Genomic DNA, 22,355 nt, shown 5'->3' with positions numbered 1-22,355 from the left:
TTTATTGTTTTATTTTAATTTTTATATATATATATATATACATACATGTATATTACACACACATTGTGTATGTACTTTTAAAACTATGATTTATAACCTGAGCCTGAAATGAATATTGATCCCGTGTTCAATTTAGAAGACTGGTTGATTGATGTATTGTATCCAGATAAGACCATCCCAGGTCCTGACTTCCCTGCCCCACTTTCACTGGGCTGGGGCAGTGGGTCTGTCTCTCTGCCTCAGCAGTTTATTTGAGGTCAGGTCCTGGTTACTTGTAGAATTTTGGAAGTCTTGGTCACTTTGAAGAGCAGTGGAGGCCAACTGGGAACCTCTATAGTCTCTGAATTGCTGCAATGAGACAGAACAGCAGGAAGGTGTTCTTGTTTCTAAGTGTACTTGACAGAAAGAGAGCACATGTAAGAACATATCCCTCAAAGGACAGTGCTTCCGGAGTTAATTGCAAAAATCTAAAAGGGAATTTTTGGTACAGACTCTTTCACACCTTTTGCAAGATGTTCTTTATTTAATTAATTATGAAATATGCTCTAATTTAAAGTATGCTTTCTGTTCATATTCATTAATTGAACAGTCATTCACCCCAGTCCGATGTCTCATCTCATTCTCCAGTCTCTCCAATCTCTTCTTCTGTTCTGCTCTGTGTTTCAGGGCCTTTCTGTTTTATACAGTAAAGGTTAAGATGGAAAATCACAACTCAACAGAATTAAAGTTATTGTTGTGCAACCTTGCTAAAAAGACCAACTTAGACCAGCATGAATTTACATGCTGGTTCAGGCTGGTTTTTGATTGTCAATGCTGGTCTAGCTGCATGTCTCACCTTCCAGCTCTGCAGTGAGCTAAAACTCAAATCTGTTTGCAAGTCTTGCAGTGTTTTTTCTTTCCAGTGTGCCATGTTATTCAGCACCTGCCTGAGCTCATCATCTTTAGCTTGCAGCTCCCTGCACAGACGTGTAAACACTCTTGTCTGTATCATCACCACACAAGTGCAGCTGGGCTCTGGATACGTGGCTCATATCCTCAATGTGTTCCTGAAGATTACACACAAAATCCTATTAGAAATCCATCCATAAATCACGATATAGATCTCAAGAAATATTTTCACAATTAAAGTAATTGTGGTTAGTAAAAAAAAATTGTGAGGCATACAAGCCCTCAGCCCAGCCTCTCTCAGCCTATTGCAGACAGTCTGACACTGATGAAGGGATTGTGCATTCCTGGTGTATCTTGAGCAGTTGTTGTTTCCATCCTGTACCTGTCCTGCTGTGATATTTGGATGTACTGATCCTGATCAAATGAGTGAATTGTGTGTGTTTGTTTTTTTTCTCCCCAATTTGGAATGCCCAATTCCCAATGTGCTCTTACTGTAAAGACTTGTGGTGGCATAGTGACTCGCCTCAATTCGGGTGGCCTCCGTGTCTGAGACAGCTTACCCGTGATTATCTTATCACGTTGCTTGTTGAGCACATGTGGAGACTTCACACTGTTCTCCGTGGCATCCATGCACAATTCACCACGCGCCCCACCGAGAGCAAACCACATTATAGCAACCACAAGGAGGTCACCCCATGTGATTCTACCCTCATTAGCAACCAGGCCAATTTGGTTGCTTAGGATACCCTGGATTCGAACTCATGACTGCAGGGGTGGTAGTCAGCATCTGTACTCGCTAAGCTACCCAGGCCCCAAATAAAAAGTGTATGTGAGTGTGTACAGTGATTTTCTCTAAACAGGTATGGAGCGCAACTGATGGCACAGGCAAGTCAGACAGTCCGAATAATCTGATCAACCAATCAGAATGATAATTTTAGACTCGATTGGATATTGGTAACAATCATATATTACGTTTCAGGAAGGGGCGGGACATTTCCAGTGCCTAATGCTGATGCACAAGCATTCATGTAAAACTATAATTTGCGCTGTAAATTTCCCTGCTAAACGTCATTTGCCAATTGTCAGAGGGTTTAAACTTTAAAGGCTTATTTTTTTTTAAACTTCTGTATTATTTGAGACATAAAGTGGTTTAAATCATCGTTTTTCGGTTGCATAAGGGTGTAGACTACTGCGTTATGTCGTGGCAATGAATTTCTAAAAATTAGATTTAAAACTTTACACAGACAAGGTTTGTAAGCCATTATGCTACTTAAATCATGTTAACGTGCATATTAATTCTTGTGGCTATAGTTCTGAATGGCCTCAATATTACCACTATTTTTGCTTTTTTTTTTTTTTCAAAGAAAGGCAATATTAAGTTAAAATATTTTTTTTGTGCTGATCAATTATTCTTTTGATTAATTGTGTAGCCCTACACAAGACCAGCCTTAATAGCTGTTTGGATGAAACGGAAATGAGAGCTAACATTTTCAACAATTATTTTGGGGTTGTAGGTCTCTAATGCAGGGCATCAAAATAGACTCCGGTTCATTTGACTTGTCGGACTGGGGTCAGCGTCTCCCTCCTCCTGCAGCAAAAGCAGCTCAGAGCCTTCCTGTGGTCATAATCTCACCTGAACAAGCAGGTGACAGTCTAGTCATTTATAATCAGCTCTTATTCATGGACCAACTACATATTAACAGAAAGCAATAACAGTGTGAAAAAACCAAATCATTATTGCACGAACATCGGTAAATGGTGGTAAAGGTATGATGATAATGGTAGATATATATTTTCTTGTGCTGTGGCATTGGCAGCAATTGCGATTGAATTAAATTCTTAAAATACTTGTCTGCCATTCTCCTAAAGCTTTTTTGCATCACTTTCTTCATTTTGCAGATAAAGCCCTAAAGTGTCCAGTGTGTTTACTGGAGTTTGAGGAGCAAAAAATCGTGAGAGAGATGCCCTGCAAACATATGTTCCACACAGGCTGCATCCTGCCTTGGCTCAGTAAGATACATTTACAGGTGAAACTCGAAAAATTAGAATATCATGCAGAAGTTCATTAATTTCAGTAATTCAACTTAAAAGGTGAAACTAATATATTATATAGACTCATTACAAGCAAAGTAAGATATTTCAAGCCTTTATTTGATATAATTTTGATGATTATGGCTTACAGCTTATGAAAACCCCAAATTCAGAATCTCAGAAAATTAGAATATTTTGAAAAGGTTCAGTATTGTAGGCTCAAAGTGTCACACTCTAATCAGCTAAACACCTGCAAAGGGTTCCTGAGCCTTTAAATGGTCTCTCAGTCTGGTTCAGTTGAATTCACAATCATGGGGAAGACTGCTGACCTGACCGTTGTGCAGAAAACCATCATTGACACCCTCCACAAGGAGGGAAAGCCTCAAAAGGTAATTGCAAAAGAAGCTGGATGTTCTCAAAGTGCTGTATCAAAGCACATTAATAGAAAGTTAAGTGGAAGGGAAAAGTGTGGAAGAAAAAGGTGCACAAGCAGCAGGGATGACCGTAGCCTGGAGAGGATTGTCAGGAAAAGGCCATTCAAATGTGTGGGGAGCTTCACAAGGAGTGGACTGAGGCTGGAGTTACTGCATCAAGAGCCACCACACACAGACGGGTCCTGGACATGGGCTTCAAATGTCAAACGTCTTACCTGGGCTAAAGAAAAAAAGAAGTGGTCTGTTGCTCAGTGGTCCAAAGTCGTCTTTTCTGATGAGAGCAAATTTTGCATCTCATTTGGAAACCAAGGTCCCACAGTCTGGAGGAAGAATGGAGAGGCACACAATCCAAGATGCTTGAAGTCCAGTGTGAAGTTTCCACAGTCTGTGTTGGTTTGGGGAGCCATGTCATCGGCTGGTGTTGGTCCACTGTGCTTTATTAAGTCCAGAGTCAACGCAGCCATCTACCGGGACATTTTACAGCACTTCATGCTTCCTTCAGCAGACAAGCTTTATGGAGATGCTGACTTCATTTTCCAGCAGGACTTGGCACCTGCCCACACTGCCAAAAGTACCAAAACCTGGTTCAATGACCATGGTATTACTGTGCTTGATTGGCCAGCAAACTCGCCTGACCTGAACCCCATAGAGAATCTATGGGGCATTGCTAAGAGAAAGATGAGAGACATGAGACCAAACAATGCAGAAGAGCTGAAGGCCGCTATTGAAGCATCTTGGTCTTCCATAACACCTCAGCAGTGCCACAGGCTGATAGCATCCATGCCACGCCGCATTGAGGCAGTAATCAATGCAAAAGGGGCCCAAACCAAGTACTGAGTACATATGCATGATTATACTTTTCAGAGGGCCGACATTTCTGTATTTAAAATCCTTTTTTTTATTGATTTCATGTAATATTCTAATTTTCTGAGATTCTGAATTTGGGGTTTTCATAAGCTGTAAGCCATAATCATCAAAATTATATCAAATAAAGGCTTGAAATATCTTACTTTGCTTGTAATGAGTCTATATAATATATTAGTTTCACCTTTTAAGTTGAATTACTGAAATTAATGAACTTTTGCACGATATTCTAATTTTTCTAGTTTCACCTGTATATAAACGAATAGTAAAATAGCTAGTAACGAAGACTGACACCATGAGGTCATATGAAGAAGGACACTAAAAGCAACCAGTATAGTGAATAGTTGTTTCAAGTGAGATCACAGGTTTCAGGTGAATGAGTGAATCTGTGTGATTCTGTTAATAGAGAGACTTAGTATAGTACATTTTAGATGTAGATTGTTGCATAGTTTGGCATTATCATTTTACTATGTAACATTACGGACAAATTCATGCCCTTTGTGTCAATTTGAACTACCCACTGACAATCCAGAATATGAGGAGTTTAAAAAAGATATGGTAAGAGTGTGGTCATAGCTTTTTTCTTATTGATGTGATTATGGTTGTCATCTAGTCCTTTGTGCATTCATTTATCCCAATGAGTCTTATGCGACCAGAATGTAGCCCAGACTTTTGTCTGTATGTATATTTTACAGGAACGGAGAAGACAGAGAACATAGATTAGAGGATCTACACGGAGTTATGTATACATGACCTCAGCACCTTAAATACTTAAAAATGCAAATGGTAAATATAATTTGAACTTTCAGTTAGCTGGAAGTGAGAGTTCAATGGGCCGGGACCAGGCTTTAATATGATTTTGTTTGCTTGAAATAGAAATCAAACACCAAAGTTTTTAATGTTGTTGGTTTTTTATTTTTTTTGTATGTTTATATACTGAGAACTATTTGTGTGAAGGGTGTCACTGTAAGGTAACCTTATAGACCCCTCTTGGATTTTATGAAATGTTTTATTAATCAATTAATGCAGTTGCTTTTATGATGCTAGTGCTTTTCTATATTTAAATTGATTTGATTTTTTTTTTTTGATTCATGAAAATAAGCATTGAATGATACAATATTTAAATAGTTAAAGTAAATAAAACTGTTACTATATAATATGTTAGTACTCAAACATAGCAAATTGCCACATGGAAAATGACTGTACTGGTTCAATAGCCTTACATCACCAAACTTGTGAAGAGATCTAAAGGTAATTATATACTGTATTGTTTTTATTTGTTTTACTTATGTTGAGCAGATAAATGGTCTTGTTTCATGAAGTTTATCTTAAAAGTAGTCTTAATAGTTTTCCTTATTTTCTGTAATACATACAGTGACCTTGTCGAAATGTGTTTTTATCTTTGAATCATCACAGACAGAGATACATATACATTTGTTTATTTCTCATTCGATTTTTGGTACTTATTCAATATAAATCTCTTGTCTAAGAAGAAAAATAAAATTGATACATAAATCTTAATTACATAAGTATTTTATAAAATAAAAATATCCTCTGCATTGTTTTTATTTCAGTTTTGGAGTATGAACCTCATGTCTTTGCTTCAATCCCAACAGACATAAGTTGATCATTTTTCATTTGTATCAGGTAAAGTCTTAAAATATCTTCTATCCAGAGAACAACATACAGCTGAAAGTCATAAAGACTTCAAGAAAGAAACATCATCATCAACCAAAGCCAGATATTTTACTTGAAATATTTTTCATGCGAGGAGATTCAAATAGTCCTCAGAGTGTGGCTTTTCCTAATGTGGTGGTGGTGGTGGGGGGGTCTTACAACATTGTCTAACAAGCACAGATACACTGAAAAAGTTGGCAACAAAATTAAACAAAAATATTAGATTATTTTCAATATGATAATGCAGTCTTGACCCAGGCCTTAAACTTTTATCATATTAGTTCAGATAGTAACAAAACTGAGAAATAGGTTTCCAAACTTTTGCTCTGAAGTCACACATAAATAATTGCCCTATTAGTCTGATAATATAATGTACAACGCACAATATGCAATGGTAAGCATTGCATGTAATTTAAACCAACAGCTGTTTGCAATCATCACATCAGTCCTGCTGCTCACTCATTCTGCTGGGATGTGACAAAAAAGGCAATCAATAAGATATTACGTTAACATTGACTTTAGGTTTATATGCTCAAAAAACAGCTTTGCGTTACCTAATATCCTAATAGACCTGTATTTGTACCTCTATCATAAGCAGTTTGGCTTGAGTTAAATTATGAGAATCTTGTAATGATCAACTAATTTTTGGAGAGGTAACCGCTATCCAGCAGTTGTACAGTGCATCTAAAAACAGCCCCGTGAATCCTCTGTTGCACAAGAGCAGCTAGAAACAGTGCATCAAATACTGTAGCTCTCCAATAATAGAATCAACAGAAATAAACATGTATGATGCCTAGAGACCACATCTAAATTTACAGTGTCATCATTGGCATGAAACTGGAGGCAACACAAACGCCCCACTGAAGGGACGACAAAACAAACAGAGACATTGACTGGCACATTTCTCTGTGAAATTCAAAACCTTAAAGCATAATGAATTTGGGGACACTTTTAAAGCAATAGGGACCCTTTGATTGAAAGTCTGGAATCATCTAACGAATACTACAGTAACATTAAGGCCACCATTACCACTCAACCTTCAGAAAGTTCAAACATGGTTTCCTAGGTTCCAGCCTGGAGACCAGTTGTCTGTCATTCATTTATGCATTTCAAAATGTGATAATATTGCTGTACTGCACTGGAATAATTTTCTAAATGTCGTAGCTTTCTTGGTGGCGGTGTACTGCTACACTGAAAAACAAATGGCATGAGAGAATTAAAGGAATACAGTACATATTTAAGAAAATTAGACAAATCATTTGGCAACAGAAAATGTACAAAAAAGAAAAAGATATGACACTAACTCGTGTGGTAATGTAAAATTTCACTCTTTTCACACCAGTTAATGGTGGCTTTTGAACTTTACAAAATATGAGTAGTTATGTCACGGTGATTCACAAAATCAATTGGCAAGAATTTTCAAAGGTATGCAGGCAAAGTAAATCAAAATGTAAAATGCTCAATGGATGTGGCAGTTTGTGAATGGTCTCATGACACAGAAGACAGTAACACTGTGAAAAAAATAAATTTTTTTAAAAGAAATTAAATATAAAAACCTTTTTCGTGTACCTGTATTCAAGGTACAGCAAGTAAAAATGTACTTCTAATAGACTACACATTTTTAACATACCAGGATTGCAGAGGTTAGAGCTGGTGCCACCTTGCATTACATCACTTTCCCATGCTCTTAAGCAAAAAAACAAGGTGCACCGTGTCAGGGAATTAAAATGAGAACAAAACGGCACAAAAGCAAGCCATCGTGACAAAACATTTTCTTACCTACTGCATCATTAAAAGGCCACAACAAAAAAAAAAACTGGATAAAGTTAGAATAAGTGTTGGTTCAACAGTTTAAATTAGATTTCACTTCCAAACATTTGCTCAAAGGCAGATGTAGAGGTTCCCTCTAAATTTTGAACATTCAGAGTATCAAAATATAATACTTTGATCCTGATAGTCTGCAATCCCATAAATCATTAAAGTGAAAAGAACTTAAAACTAAGATTTCATCCATCGTGTTACGTGCAAATCATTAATTTGCAAGCACAAAAAGAGAAACCATTTGTGCAAACGTGACAGTAAAAATATATTCCATCACCCAGTGAAACAGTTCAAGCAAAAGCAAAGTAACCTCACAAATCATTTGATTTGTGCCACAACAACTATAACCTTGAAGCAAAGCTAAAATACTCATTCTATCTTTATCTAAAAAATAAAAAAAAGTCTGTTCTTTTTATCCAAAACAGCCCATGTAACAGAAACTTGAGTGAAAACGCCAAAACTCAATCTCAAATCGTAATATTGCGTCACATTTAAAGCCGATCTGTTCTTAAAGGGACAGTTCACCCAAATCTGAAAATTCTGTCATCATTTCCTCATGTTTATCTCATGTTGTGCCAAACTTGTATGATTTCTTTCAGTTTCATCATACCACGGTGGTGGAATGACCTTCCCAACTCAATCCGGGAATCTAACTCACTCTCTATCTTCAAAAAACGGCTAAAAACACATCTTTTACAAAAGCACTTAACCGGTCACTAAAAAAAAATAAATAAAATTATTTACATTTCTTGTTGCATTTAAATCTGTTTTGTATACTATTATGATGATAGTGAAACTTTGTAATATGGCACTTTTTGTACCACTGTCTCCCTAAGATGATTCGCTGATGTTCCTCCTCTTTTGTAAGTCGCTTTGGATAAAAGCGTCTGCCAAATGAATAAAATGTAAATTTCTTTCTTTTTTCAATGGAACAAAAAAAGGATATGTTGCAAAATGACACCATTGTCTTAGACACCATTCACTTTCATTTTATGGAATAAAGATGCAATGAAACTGAAAGGTGATTGAGGTTGTTATTTTGCCTAATAGCATCTCTTTTTGTCTTCCGCGGGAGAAAGTCATACTGGTTTTGAACAACATGAGTGTAAGAAAATGCTGAATATTTGGGTGAACTATCAATTTAACCTTCATTGACTTTAATTGGACGGTTCCTCTAAAACTTTATCAACTTTAATCTCTGCCTTAAATGAATATTCCGGGTTCAATACAAGTCAAGCTCAGTCGACAGCATTTGTTGCATAATATCGATCACCACAAAAATCTGTGACTCGTAACTTCTTTTCTTTAAAAAAACCTCAAAAATTTTGGTTCCAGTGAGGAACTTACAATGGAAGTGAATCAGGGCCAATTTTTGAATATTAAAATACTTTCAAAAGTCTAGCTCCAAGACAAAAGATATGCCTGTAAACATGGTTTTAGTGTGATAAAATCACTCACTAACCTTTTCTGTGTAAAGTTATAGCCAATTTCACAACTTCGTTTCCATGACGATGTAATGTCAACAAACTCTAAAATGACTGTAAAAATTTCAATTTAATTTTTTTTAGAGCTCAATTAATACACAAGTGTTAACAGAAGAATTAATGCAAGTACTTTTATAAAATCATAAGCTTCACGTTTCCATTTAAACCCTCCAAAAATTGGCCCCATTCACGTCCATTATAGGTGCCTCACTGTAACCTCGATTTTTGCTGCTTTCTTTTTTTAAGGAGGAACGAGTCGAAATGTATTTTTGTGGTAATCAACATTATGCCACAAATGCTGTTGATTGAGCTTAACTTGTATTGAACTCGGAATATTCCTTTAATGTGGTCTTTAATGTAGGAAGCACCAGTGTGAGGCCTCCCACCCTGCAGTATGTGACCGTGTGTGTGTGTGTGTGTGTGTGTGTGTGTGTGCAGATATGTGTGTTAATAAGAGGATTAAAGCATTGCGATGTTCTCAGGAGTGCAGTTCAGATGGGTGGAGGTACTGCTTCCTCCTGGGGATTTCAGTCCCTTTGTGGCACCTGCTTGGACATCGTCTCCAATGATGACACCAGGCCCATGTGAGAAGTTCCGCTGGAGGCCGGCCAACATGGTGTCAGTTGTGACTGTGCCGAACTCGTAGGTGAAAGTTCCGTAGAATACAAGGATGACTACAGTGAAGACCCACTCACAGATGGCTGCTGCATGCTGTAGCACAAAGCTCTCATGGATGAAGAATATTCCACCTGAGAGGGTCAGTCAAGGATTCCATTTTTTTTCAAAATGACAGCTTCTGTCTTGGTTAAAGAGCTTGTTCACCCAAAAACTATGCTGTAAATGCTTTATTTACTAAGACCTGAATCATTACAATGAATTAAGTTATTAGCTTTAGTTTACCTTGGAGCAAATATAGGTGACTTGCTGATGTTATAGGTATTAAATATGTTCATTTGAGCATGAGAGCTGACAGTTTAACCCATAGCATGCTATTCTTGAGATTTATAAAACACTGCGTGCATCCTTTAGGTAACACCTGTCATTAATGCAAGTGACCCAGCAACAACATTTAAAAATATATATAGTTTAGATAATTTCAAAGAAATTACATTTTAAATTACTCAAATCACATTACTTCCATAGATTCTTGTAGGGAAAAAAGCAAACACTTGTCAGAGAAATGTTGAATGGCGACAGTTGCAAAGTTAGGCTTGATCAGAAATGCTTTTAAGGTGGGGCTTAGTAAAGGGTAAATTATCCTTTTGCATTGCACAGATGAAAGTCATATGTGATTGGAACAACATTTGCTTATGACTGAAAACTGGCTGAAAAATTGGTTAAAGCAAGGTTACACATGTTACAAAATTAGCACAATGAGCCCATGTAAGACTGCAATTTGTGTGTAGCACACAGTGCATTCGGAAAGTATTCAGAGCTCTTCACTTTTTCCACATTTCAAATTTCGTTTTTTATTTTTTAATAAACTTGCAAAGATTTCAAATAAACTTCTTTCACGATGTCATTATGGGGTATTGTTTGTAGAATTTTGAGGAAAATAATCCATTTTGGAATAAGGCTGTAACATAACAAAATGTGGAAAAAGTGAAGCGCTGTGAACACTTTCCGGATGCACTGTACCAATCACAATGAGATATGACGACACAGCTGGTCACTATGAAATTATTATTAGTGCAGAAACCCATAGATTATTTATGGAGATACTGGTTAATTAGCTCCTTTCATAATTACCCAGCAACCCTTTAGCCACCCCCTTTTCTTCCAGTTGGGAATAAAACAATGAATAAATCATTGAAGAACATGGAGATAAAACAGGAAGGATGGGAGACTCCAGCTGGACTTATTCGTCTACATTTACACTAAAGCAATTAGATTATACCTCTAATTCGATATGAGAGTCAGAGGCTTACTGATCATGACAAGAAACTCATGAACAGGACAAAAAGATACAAGCAGAGTGCTGTGCAAAATATATTCTTCACCCTCATTCTATCAAGTGGAGTGTGGCCTAAATAATAATAATAATAATAATATATATATATTTTAAACTGACAACTGTTTAATCAATGGGTGTATGCATTTAAATGAGATTTCACACACACACACACACACACACACCTGGGCAGACTGACTCACCATTCACTTTCATTGTATGTAAAAGAGCAGGATCAACATTCTTCAGAATCTCTCCACATTCGTTTCACAGAAAAAAGTAATTACACGTGTTTGGAAAGACATGAGGTCGAGTAATTATTGACAGAATTTAGATTTTTGGGTGGAATAACTAGGGATGTCAAATGATTAATGTATTTTTTTGGTTTGCTGCCTGTACAGACGCGTGTTGCCAGTACAGCTGGAGTTGCGCTTACTGCCCCCTGCTGACTGGGACACATAAAACTGAGGTGGTAAAGTACTTCAAGCTTGAATCACTTCAATTTTAGGGCATTTTAAATAGCGTTTACAATTTTAACAAGTTACTTTTTTTGTTTGTTAATTGTACTGAATTAGCATGTTAATTTGACAGCCCTAGAACTAACCCTTTAAATTTTAGTAATTCTTATTTTGCTCAAAAATAATGTTAAATAAGTCAAGTAAGCAATATAGGTCAAGTGATCTATAAAAACACTTGGGTCATCATTTACCCAATCATACTCAACAAGGAAGGATACTGAGAACCAATGTGATTAGAGCACCAGTAGCCAGTGCCACTCGCACATAAGCCATCCAGTAGTCTAGAGCGGTGATAGCCACCCGATATGTCAGCATACACTGCAAGCACACGAAAAGAATGCCTCCTGGGAAGGCGGCACCTGCACCTACATAGTGAAGGGTTTTAGCATGGTCCACCTGGTCAAAAATAAAGACGGTCTTATAAATGTCATTCTAAACCAAAGAAAACAATTAATGCTTTGAAAATAAAGACCAAGGGCCATATTACAGGAACTTTGCATCTACATATCTGCCGTGTTAGGCTGGGAGGACCACTCAAACAGAGGAATATTTTGAGAAAACGCCAAAGGTTACACTAAGTGAAGTCAACCTACAAATTGCTTACTTATAGTTGTCTCTGCACATTAAGCTGGGATATGGGAGAAAATATGATATACCATTTTAGAATTTTAACAAGAAGTTACATGTATCAGATTTAAGTCTTAAGTTAAGGTCTGGCAAGTTAGATACGACATAGGTTCAGCAGTTAGATCCTAACTGAAATTGTTATTGTTGCTAAACATATAGCATTCTGGAGTTCACATATGTGGAGGTGAGGTCATGGTCAAGCGCCTGTCTGGAGATAGAAAAGCGGTAAGGAGTTCCACTTGAGATTAACTGCTACTAATTACCATTTCTATGTTCACAGTGAGAGACGGGGGGAGATAAAAAGTGACCTAGTCCACAGAGAGAGAGATACAGACCAGAGACTACATGTCTGCTAATAGTGTTTTGATTTAAACTGTAAACCAGAATTTTGTATGAGTGTAAGCTGAAAAGGGATTTGTTTTATTTGATAATAAACCCTGACTCACGTGGACTGTGGAAACTGGCCCCCACTTCCTTCTTTATCTGTCCCACAATGAATCATGTCACACTGATGCCGAAACCCGTGAAGGAGGAAGAATACGCTGCTATGGAGTCATCTTCGCTGCAGGAGGAAGTCTTCCTATCCCTTGCCAGCATCCACCTGGCTCAACACCAGGCCCTCATGGATCTGCGGGTGGAACAGCAACAACGATTAAAGGAGCTCCTTCGAGGCCAAGAGGAGGACCGATCCACGTTGCAGAGCGATTCGGCCGCGACCCCGGCAGCAGTGAACACCCATGTAATGCTTGTGAAAATGGGGGCATAAGATGATCTTGAGGCCTTTCTGGAGCACTTCGAACCCACGGCCCAAACTCTGGAATGGCCACAGGAGCAATGGGCAGTCCACCTAAAACTGCTGCTGATCGGGGCTGCAACTTGTGGCACAACAACTCCCGGTCGACAACCTCCTGAGGTACTAGAGCTGAAGAAAGCCATCCTGCATCCGGTCGGCCGCGGTCCAGAAAAGCACAACCAGTGGTTCCAATCCATAATGCTGAGAAGTCTGTTGCCCGTTTGCCTTTGCTTAACAGCTCTGTGACGCCTGCTGCCGGTGGGTGCTAGCACAGGAGAAAAGGAACGTCGGTGATCAACCTCCTAGTGCTGGAACACGACGGGAATGGTGGAGTGGGCGCAGTGCAATGGATGAAGCAATACAGTTGGCGGAAGACCATTTAGCAGCATATCTCTGTGGTCCCTCCCCCTCATCTTGTTCCCCTGGAACCAGTGGAACAATTCCCCTGAAACTGGTTCCCCGGCCTTGGGGGTGCACTAACGTTCCTGTTTCTCTCTGCCCATTCTTCCTCTCAGGTGGGGGCGTGAGGTTTGGGCTGGTCTGTTAGAGTTGCGGGGAACTGGGACATGTCCGAGATCAGTGCCCGGTGATGGAGGTGGAGACGTTGATCTGGGTCCCCGACACTCCACAGGCCACCTGCCGGGAGTATTGGGGGGTACATACAAAGGTGGATTCAGGTGGTAACCAAACCTCCATTCATCAGTGCTTGGTTCAAAATGGGGCATTGGACGCAAATAATCAGGCGAGGGTGAGATACAGGGATATTTATGATTATACTGTAGTGACCGTCACCATTCTATTTCAAGGTCAAAAGCATAATATTGAGGCTGTGGTTAGTCTCCTCCTCACCAATCCACCAATTTTGGGTACTAATTGGCCAGCTTTTTCAGCATTGTTTGTGGAAGGGTCCTGTAATACAGTGGGATGGTGTGGGGTGTGAAATGCACTGACTGGGGAAGAGGGAGCTGGTCTGCACAGTCCACATGAGTCAGGGTTTATTATCAAATAAAACAGAAATCGCTTTTCAGCTTAAATCAAAGCAATCTAAATGCAGACACCTAGTTTCTGGTCTGAATCTCTCTCTCCCTCTCTCAGTGGACTGGGTTGCTTTTAATCTCTCCCGTCTCTCACTGTGAACATAGAAATGGTAATTAGTAGCAATTCATCTCAGCTGGAACTGCTTTCCAATTTTCTCTCTCTAGACGGGCGCTCGACCACGCGCTCACCTCCACTAAATGTTTCTGTAATACGGCCACAGGACAAGAAGACACAAGTGTGTAATATTTGACTTCAAGTGCACTGAAAAACATTAGGAGATAAGTTTGTCTTCGTCCAAAAAGACACTTGCCTACTGCACACTCAGCATGTCGATGGAAGCACTATTTAGGATGAGGGAGTGAAATGCCCTCTAACATCCATGCTGAAGAATGAGACAGCTCCCTTCATGGATCAATAGTAATCACTTTGAGAACATCAGCCTCTCTGAAATGCTTTTGACACTGATGATCAATGCATCAGTCTGATGCCCAGAATTTACAGCCCATGTAAAGACTAAGGGTAAAGAGTCAGCCATTTATTTCTTCTCATACAACAATGCACACTAGCATAAGCCAAGAAGCATGTTACCATTTTTCTTTTTTACAAATAGTCATGTGATGTGAAAAGTATTCCTTACATGCCTCACAAATGCTGTTTTGTGTGTACTAAATGTTTTAGTATTGTGCTTTCCAATTCTTTTTATTTTGTCTTATGTACCCACACAGCCCCATCAATAAGGCAGAGATGCCCCTTCAGACTTGAGTATAGCTTATTATCAAAAATATATAAAAATCATTGGTATCATAATAGTTTTATTTAATTGGTTCTTAAAAAAAAAAAACAATATTGAGGGTAAATTACGAATTCTTTAAGTCTCAAATATATTCTACTAGGAGTGTAATTTACACTAATTTGCTAAAACATTACACACATTATTTTGTTTTCTTTCCTTAAAAAGAAACTGAAACAATCATGATTATATAATCTGAAAAGCATCTTTATAATAATGATGGCAGGGGATGGAGCAAGCTAATTGTGGAACAGTATTTCTAACTGACCTGGAAGTTGCCCACCATGACCAGTCCCAAAGCATTGGTGCATCCAGACACGAGTCCACTGGTGTTCAACCAGCAGTGGCTCCTGTGCTCAATGATCTGAGCGTAACGAAGCAGACACACCAACACCACTACATATAGAAAGAGAACAGAAACCACACTGCTTCATACATGATATGTTTGTCCTTATTTTATTTCTCTTCCATAATATACTGCTGCTGCTCATAGTATAATTGTTCCTATTTAGCCCTGGCAATATTTTTTAGCAAGGGCCTTTCAAAGAATTGTTCTTAACGAAAAAGTCTGACATTATTTACTCCCCCTCATGCCGTTCTAAATGTACATGCAGAAATTATCTTCATTGGCACACAAAAGGGGACACTTTTTAAAAGAATCATCACACAGTTCTTGCCATACAACCGCAATGCATAGTGACCACGCCTATTGAGCTCCAAAATGGACAAAAAACAAAACATAAAAAAAGAAAAACACCAGAGAAGCACCATATGAAGTCCTTATGACTCACACACTATATTGCAAGTCTTCTTGGATGGTTTGAGGAAAAGGGAATTATAATTTTTTTTTTATCCCTTTTTGTCCCAATTTGGAATGCCCAATTCCCACTACTTAGTAGGTCCTCGTGGTGGCACGGTTACTCACCTCAATTCGGGTGGCAGAGGACAAGTCTCAGTTGCGTCCACTTTTGAGACAGTCAATCGTGCATCTTATCATGTGGCTCACTATGCATGACACCACGGAGACTCACAGAATGTGACAGCTCATGATACAAGTTACCACATACCCTATTGAGAGTGAGAATCCCTAATCGCGACAACAAGGAGGTTATCCCATGTGACTCTCACACAAACCTATCGTATGGCTTCAGATTACTTGGACATAAGTCATGTGGCTACTTTCAGGGTGTTTTTCTCTTTTCTATTATGGAGCTTTACAGTCGTTGTGTAGAAAAGAGCTGCATAAAAATTATTATATTATTCTTATAATGCATTCTTTAAATATATCTATTTGTGTTCAATGGAAGAAAAAAAAATTTCATAATAAAAAACCCTGCATACTTGTTTTGAACGAAATTAGGGTAGGTAAATAAAATCACAGATTTTTCATTTTTGGGTGAACTGTTCCTTTAAGATTAAGAGCTATTTCTAAATTTTCAGTATACATTCTGTTTTATACAATTCTGATTTTTTTTCTTTTTAGAACACAACTTTTAAATAGACCTAATTCACAGTAGCACCATCTTACATTTTTATGGAAATGAAAACGAGGCTGTGAAAGAAAGACTTAAATACAACAGGTTGCCTATTGTTTAGTGTTTTGGATCCTTCATTAAAAAAAATATTGATATATTTTCAAAAGAATCTCCAGAAAATATGAATTACAGAAAATTAGATATGATCTAGGAAAGTGGTTCTCAATCTTTTTTGATGAATACTCCATTCCCTTACTCCAAAAGGTGATGTAGAATGCTGTGCCAAAATTCAAATGGTTTCCGCTTCTCGCACCTTTTTCTCACTGATTTACGCAAAGCTGCGAGTGTAAGCGCTGCTCTGTCCATCGAGCCGTAACTATCTACAGTGCCATACAGGTGCATTAGCCGAGGTTGTGCCCCTGTGTATTTGACACTACTAAGACAGTTCAGATGCATCGCTAGACTTCAAAATCAGATGAACCATCGTACAAATGCATACCAGCCCTTATAATTGAGAACCAACTGATATACTCCAAGTCTAGATAAACGTTTTAATGCAAAGAGGAACTTGACGATAGATTCGATTATTATGACTGATAAACACCCCCATTTGTAACCTAATGCCCCCCTCTCTACTAATTTGCTCTCAGCGCCCCCTGGCATCCTTATAATGCCCCTGCTGAGAACCCCTGATCTAACAGCTTGATACAGTGGATGTCACTGAAGAGACAGAGTCTATCCCTTGCAGCCTCATTTTCTTTCATGTCAAAAATTAAACATGACGCTACTATATGAATAAGGTCTATTATGCTGTGGTATGTGACCTGATTTCATGTTAACACAAACAGGAGATAACATCCCAATCTTCACCAAAACAAGATAAATCTAACCCCTAATCTTGTAGTTGCATCATAACAGCTCGCTGGATACAAAATAAATGATGAAACAACAAAGCCAGAAGTTAATCAGCGATGAAGGTATCCGTCCTTGGACACCTCTTCCATTGTGACTCAATCAGCACTACATGCAAAGGTGCTGAATGCTTCTATCATGCTTTTGTTCTTGATTATTTAGAATGTCACTGCCCGTGCTTTTGTTCTCAGTTATTTAGGATGTCACTGCCAGTGTGGACCATGAGGAAATATGCGAAGACGGTCTTACCCATGAAAGCTCCCACATTACCGATGAGACTGAACAGACAGCTTTCTGGAGGGTAAGATCCACATTTACTGAATGAAAGTTAAGACAAAGAAGACATTGTCAGATCATACTGGAAATAAAACAAGCTTAGAAAGAGCTCAAAATAAAGCTGAAGTGACTACCTAATGAGGGGGATGTCTTGAAGTGTGCAGCATGTTTTCGGGAAGCCTGGCTTGGCCGTTTCCTCTGTGCATGTCACATTGTACGACCTTAAAATAAATCACATTGATAATCAAGCTGTCATCAAATGATCCAAATTGTACATACTCTAGATAGGAGCAAAACAAGATAAATTTACCAGTTTTCGACAGGACAAACATGGTGATTCATTACAGCCATAGCATATCTGAGGACACAGAAAAACGTGTTAAATTTAATCAAAGATGATAAGGAAGAAACATTTGGAGGAACCAAGACTCGATCTGGGGATCTCCTCGGGCTGGCACATATTTAAATAAAACACTATAAATGATATACTGTATATAAAATATGTTCTGAATTAACTGGAGAGCAAAGCTTTGATCTCATTTTTCAAACTACACTGAAGTGAAAAAACTATTTGATGGGTTTTAATATGTCTAAGAATAAGCTAAAGGATCTAATGAATTCCTTTCCTGGACGACAGCATATTAAAATGCACTCACACTATCCATATTCCAGTGATAGAGAAGGCAGCCAGGCTGACAGGCAGTATGATCCAGGCAGTCATTGGTCTGACAGTGAGGCCAGTCTGTCCCGAGCATGAGGGGGAGGAACACAGAGGGCTGACGGGGTGAGACACAGGGGGGGAGACGAGGGGGCACTGGCATGCAAGGACACACAGGGAGGGGACATGAGAGGAGAGGGAAGCCACGCTGCTCCTTCCTTCCGGCCGCCAAATCCTGGCCTAGTCAAGAGTAGTTTCAGAGAATAGACATGTACAGGGTGTATTTTTGGACACCAAGGAGATGAATAGAGGAGAGAGAACATATTATTAACTTAGGAGAAAAGCACGTTAAAGTAAACATGAAACTACATTTGCATGTTCAGCCCATTTTACTTCCATAATGTAACATATTTATGAGACAGCATATTCAATGAGTATAAAATCGTGAATCAATTGGAATAAAAATAAAAGGTTTTATATGTGACAAGTGGTTGGAGGGGAGGGGCTGACAAATAAGACAGCTTGAAGAGATCTGAAATGCAAATCTTTTTTTTGCTTTGTTTTTCATTCACAATGAAACCAGGAAAGTACAGAAATAAAGTAACTAGAATATTTTTTTACTTTTGTAATGTTCACTAAAGCTGCCAAGCATGCATAAATGAGCGATCACAGTGATTTTAAGAAATAACTTATTTTTCCTGGTATCAATCTGCCCTTTTCCACCAATTGATTATTATGTACCCAACAGCACTTCTACTCTAAATCCATATCCTTTAGTCAGCAAGATTATGGAGTGGACTTTGTAATAAAAACACAAGCTACACTGGAATTCTTCACATGACTGCCACATGATGGCTGTGTTTTAAAATTGAAGAGTTATGCAATTGAGGTGATTTATTATGTGCCTTTAATACCCAAAATTCTGTCTAGGCTAGGTTTTCAACTTATGTTGACTTAGAAAGAGACTGGAGGAAGATTTGAAACGAAATATACGAAATTATTAGATTTGTATGTGTGCGTTTTACTTACTATTTGCCTCTTTCTGAGTGAAATAAAAAAGGCACTTAAAAATGTTCTTACTCTATTGCCTTTTCAAATGCCATCCATGCGTGGAAACAGATCAGACTATTAATAGTTATGAATCAACAGGGGAAAGGAAAGTCTCAAAAGTTGTCACAAAGAAAAAAATAACATACATTTTTTAAACGGAGTACAAAACTAAAACTAACGAATGCAATCGGTTGGGTATTTATGTGTCGATTACCACCCTATCATCTGTGTAATTATAACTAACTGGCTGATGGCTCAATTAAGGTCTCTATATAATTTTAAATGAAAATGAGGAATTAGAGGGATCAATAAATTATGAACAATTTACTGCAGTTGCTTGATTAAAGTTTTATCATGTAATACAAAGTAACTGCTATCTGTTTATGAATGTTGTAAAATGTGATTTAATCTGTTAAAAATATATTTTTTAAATATATTCTAATAAAATTTTGTAATCTCATTATGTAATCCAGATTATGTGTAATTCGTTACTACCCTGCACTGGTTGTTTTACACAACAATCTAATCAGATATTTTGCCAATAACATCTAAAGCTTACTTAAATGACTGCAAGCATCTGCACATACAACAGCCTGACATACAGCTCTGGAAAGAATTAAGAGACCACTGCAAAATTATCAGTTTCTCTGGATTTTCTATTTATAGGCATGTATTTGAGTAAAATTACAATTTTTGTTTTATTCTATAAAAGTACTGACAACATTTCTCCCAAATAAAAATATTTTCATTAAGAGTATTTATTTGCAGAAAATGATAACTGGTCAAAATAACAAAAAAGATGCAATGTTTTTAGACCACGAATAATGCTGAAGCACCCCCAGATCATCACCGACCCTCCACCTGGTCATCTAATGGTTGGATGGAGACCTGGAGAGGCCTTTAAGCCAGTGTCTCTCACACACACTGTGAAATTTAGTGGAGGATCGGTGATGATCTGGGAGTACTTCAGCAAGGCTGGAATAAGGCAGATTCATCGTTGTGAAGGATGCATGAATCAAGTCACGTACAAGATTATCCTGGAAGAAAACTTGCTTCCTTATGCTCTGACAATATTTCCCAACTCTGACGATTTGTTTTTCCTGCAGGACATTGCTCCATCCCACAAAGCTAGGTCAATCAAGGTATGGATGGAGCACCACCGGATCAAGACCCTGTCATGGCCAGCCAAATCTTCAGACCTGAACCCCTTTGAAAACCTATGCAATGTGTTCAAGAGGAAGATGGATGGACACAAGCCATCAAACAAAGACAAGCTGCTTGAATTTTTCCACCAGGATTGTCATAAAGTCGCCCAACAGCAATGAAAAAGGCTGGTAGAGAGCATGCCAAGATGCATGAAAGCTGTGATTGAAAATCAGGATCATCCATCAAATATTGATTTCTGAACTCTTCCTAAGTTAAAACATTAGTATTATGTTGTTTAAAAATGAATATGAACTTAAAATAAAACTGCAAATAAATGCTATACATTAAATTTGGGAGAAATGTTGTCAGTACTTTATAGAATAAAACAAATGTTAATTTTAGTCAAACGCATACATATAAATAGTAAATCCAGAGAAACTGGTAAGTTTGCAGTCTCCAGAGCTGTATATTACAACACTTTCACTGATGTTGACGTGCTGTTGTCTTAATGCCAAACATACTCATTTGCATTGTGAAGTGGAAACTAATGTTTCATACAGTACAGGTGGCTTTCATTGATCTCGCTGTATCTTCTGGACTAGCAAACAAAAACATTCTGTTTGTATTTCGTCTGCATTTTTTCTAAATGCACCGGCTGACTCTCATTACCAATTTTGCCAGAAATTCCGCGTTGAGCTGGCTAACTAGCACTGTGGCTACACATACATGGGGTGTCTCAAAACCTAATGCGCTACCTAACCAGCCAACATTTTGGACATCGTTTGAACGCGCCTGTGACGCTCGATATGCTGTCTAGGAAGGCAGCTTACTCGGTCCTGAGACACATATACAGAGTCACCCAAACCCTTCAAACGATACACCGTCAAGGCAAAAGTGTAAACGTTTATAAGCCAGTACAAGAGAGAACACTGCACTCTGCCGCTAATATTCGTGGAAACTTGATGTTTAACAAACAAATATTACATGTACATGGGCACATACCTTCAGTCCTGCTACTCCCTGGTTCCCACCTCACGGAACCTTGGTGTTGCTTTATTTAAGATAAGGCACTGTTACTAAACCTGCGCGTTACTCGTCATTGTAATTGTAGTTTTTTAGTCAATTTAAAAAACATGGGTCTCAATGTACAGCAATAATTGCAAGACTACATTTTACCCACAATGCCAATGTACGGCGAGCGAGGGGGTAGCGAACGTAGAGACTTGTAATACAGCGCCGTCTAAATGGACAAAAAGAAACAGCAAGTTTTACTTCAAAACATATATTTAAGCTGTTGGTTAAATCAGTTGTATCATTTTTCACTCAGTTGAAAGATTGGTTGGTAACAGTGTACTACTTTAACACTTTAGACTACAATAAGGATCCATTTGTTAACATTAGTTAACATAAGTTAACATGAACAATTTTACAGCATTTATTAATCTTTGTCAATGTTAGTTAATAAAAATACAATTGTTTATTGTTAGTTCACAGTGCATTAACTAATGTTAACAACTATAACTTTTATAACTAAAATTATATTAGTATATGTGGACAGTATAATTAACCAAGATTAATAAAATAAAGTGTTTGAAGCGGGTTTCGCACAAGTTTTGTCCCTTTTTTAAGCTGGTCAGATGGCGTCACGGTGAAATCGTTACAGATCGCTAATTTAACATTGATATAAATTGAAAAATGTGCCTATGGCGGGTAAAGGACTGTCTGAAATCAACAGTGGTGCTAAACTGTGGATTTGTTTCTATATACATTTTCAATAAGATCAAAACTTTTTATGAATACAATCATTGAGTCATAAGAACAAGTAGGATACAGGTGAAGGAAGAAAAAGAAAACCCCGTATAAACCACCCAAAATGTATATATAAATAAAATAAAGGAGACAAATAATCGAAAAAAATATAT

At 37.9% G+C, this 22,355-nt stretch overlaps 1 protein-coding gene and 1 pseudogene across 1 annotated transcript; one reads left to right on the top strand and one right to left on the bottom strand.

Moving 5' to 3' along the window:
- Positions 1-108: 108 nt before the first annotated feature.
- LOC127637345 (E3 ubiquitin-protein ligase RNF181-like) lies at positions 109-4,970 on the top strand (annotated as a pseudogene).
- A 568-nt stretch (positions 4,971-5,538) lies between these two features.
- LOC127639395 (transmembrane protein 150A-like) lies at positions 5,539-21,589 on the bottom strand. Its single transcript, XM_052121383.1, has 8 exons — positions 21,436-21,589; positions 18,236-18,477; positions 17,890-17,937; positions 17,714-17,800; positions 17,553-17,620; positions 15,185-15,312; positions 11,887-12,064; positions 5,539-9,948 (listed from the first exon to the last, which is right to left on the bottom strand). The coding sequence occupies exons 2-8, from the start codon at positions 18,298-18,300 to the stop codon at positions 9,659-9,661; spliced, it is 864 nt and encodes a 287-aa protein (XP_051977343.1). The 5' UTR covers positions 18,301-18,477; positions 21,436-21,589; the 3' UTR covers positions 5,539-9,658.
- Positions 21,590-22,355: the final 766 nt, after the last annotated feature.

The sequence above is a fragment of the Xyrauchen texanus genome, chromosome 4, assembly GCF_025860055.1.
Source record: "Xyrauchen texanus isolate HMW12.3.18 chromosome 4, RBS_HiC_50CHRs, whole genome shotgun sequence".
Taxonomy (NCBI): domain Eukaryota; kingdom Metazoa; phylum Chordata; class Actinopteri; order Cypriniformes; family Catostomidae; genus Xyrauchen; species Xyrauchen texanus.
Note: the sequence above shows the minus strand (reverse complement) of the source record. Positions and strands in the feature narration are given on the sequence as shown.

What these genes read in the sequence shown, in the direction of transcription:
- LOC127639395 (XM_052121383.1), bottom strand. Translation starts at nt 18,300, where the DNA reads ATGACTGCCTGGATCATACTGCCTGTCAGCCTGGCTGCCTTCTCTATC. An exon ending in TAATGTGGGAGCTTTCATGG is followed by an intron (nt 15,313 to 17,552) that starts GTAAGACCGTCT and finishes TTCTATATGTAG; the next exon opens with TGGTGTTGGTGTGTCTGCTT. An exon ending in TCATGGTGGGCAACTTCCAG is followed by an intron (nt 12,065 to 15,184) that starts GTCAGTTAGAAA and finishes ATTTTTGACCAG; the next exon opens with GTGGACCATGCTAAAACCCT.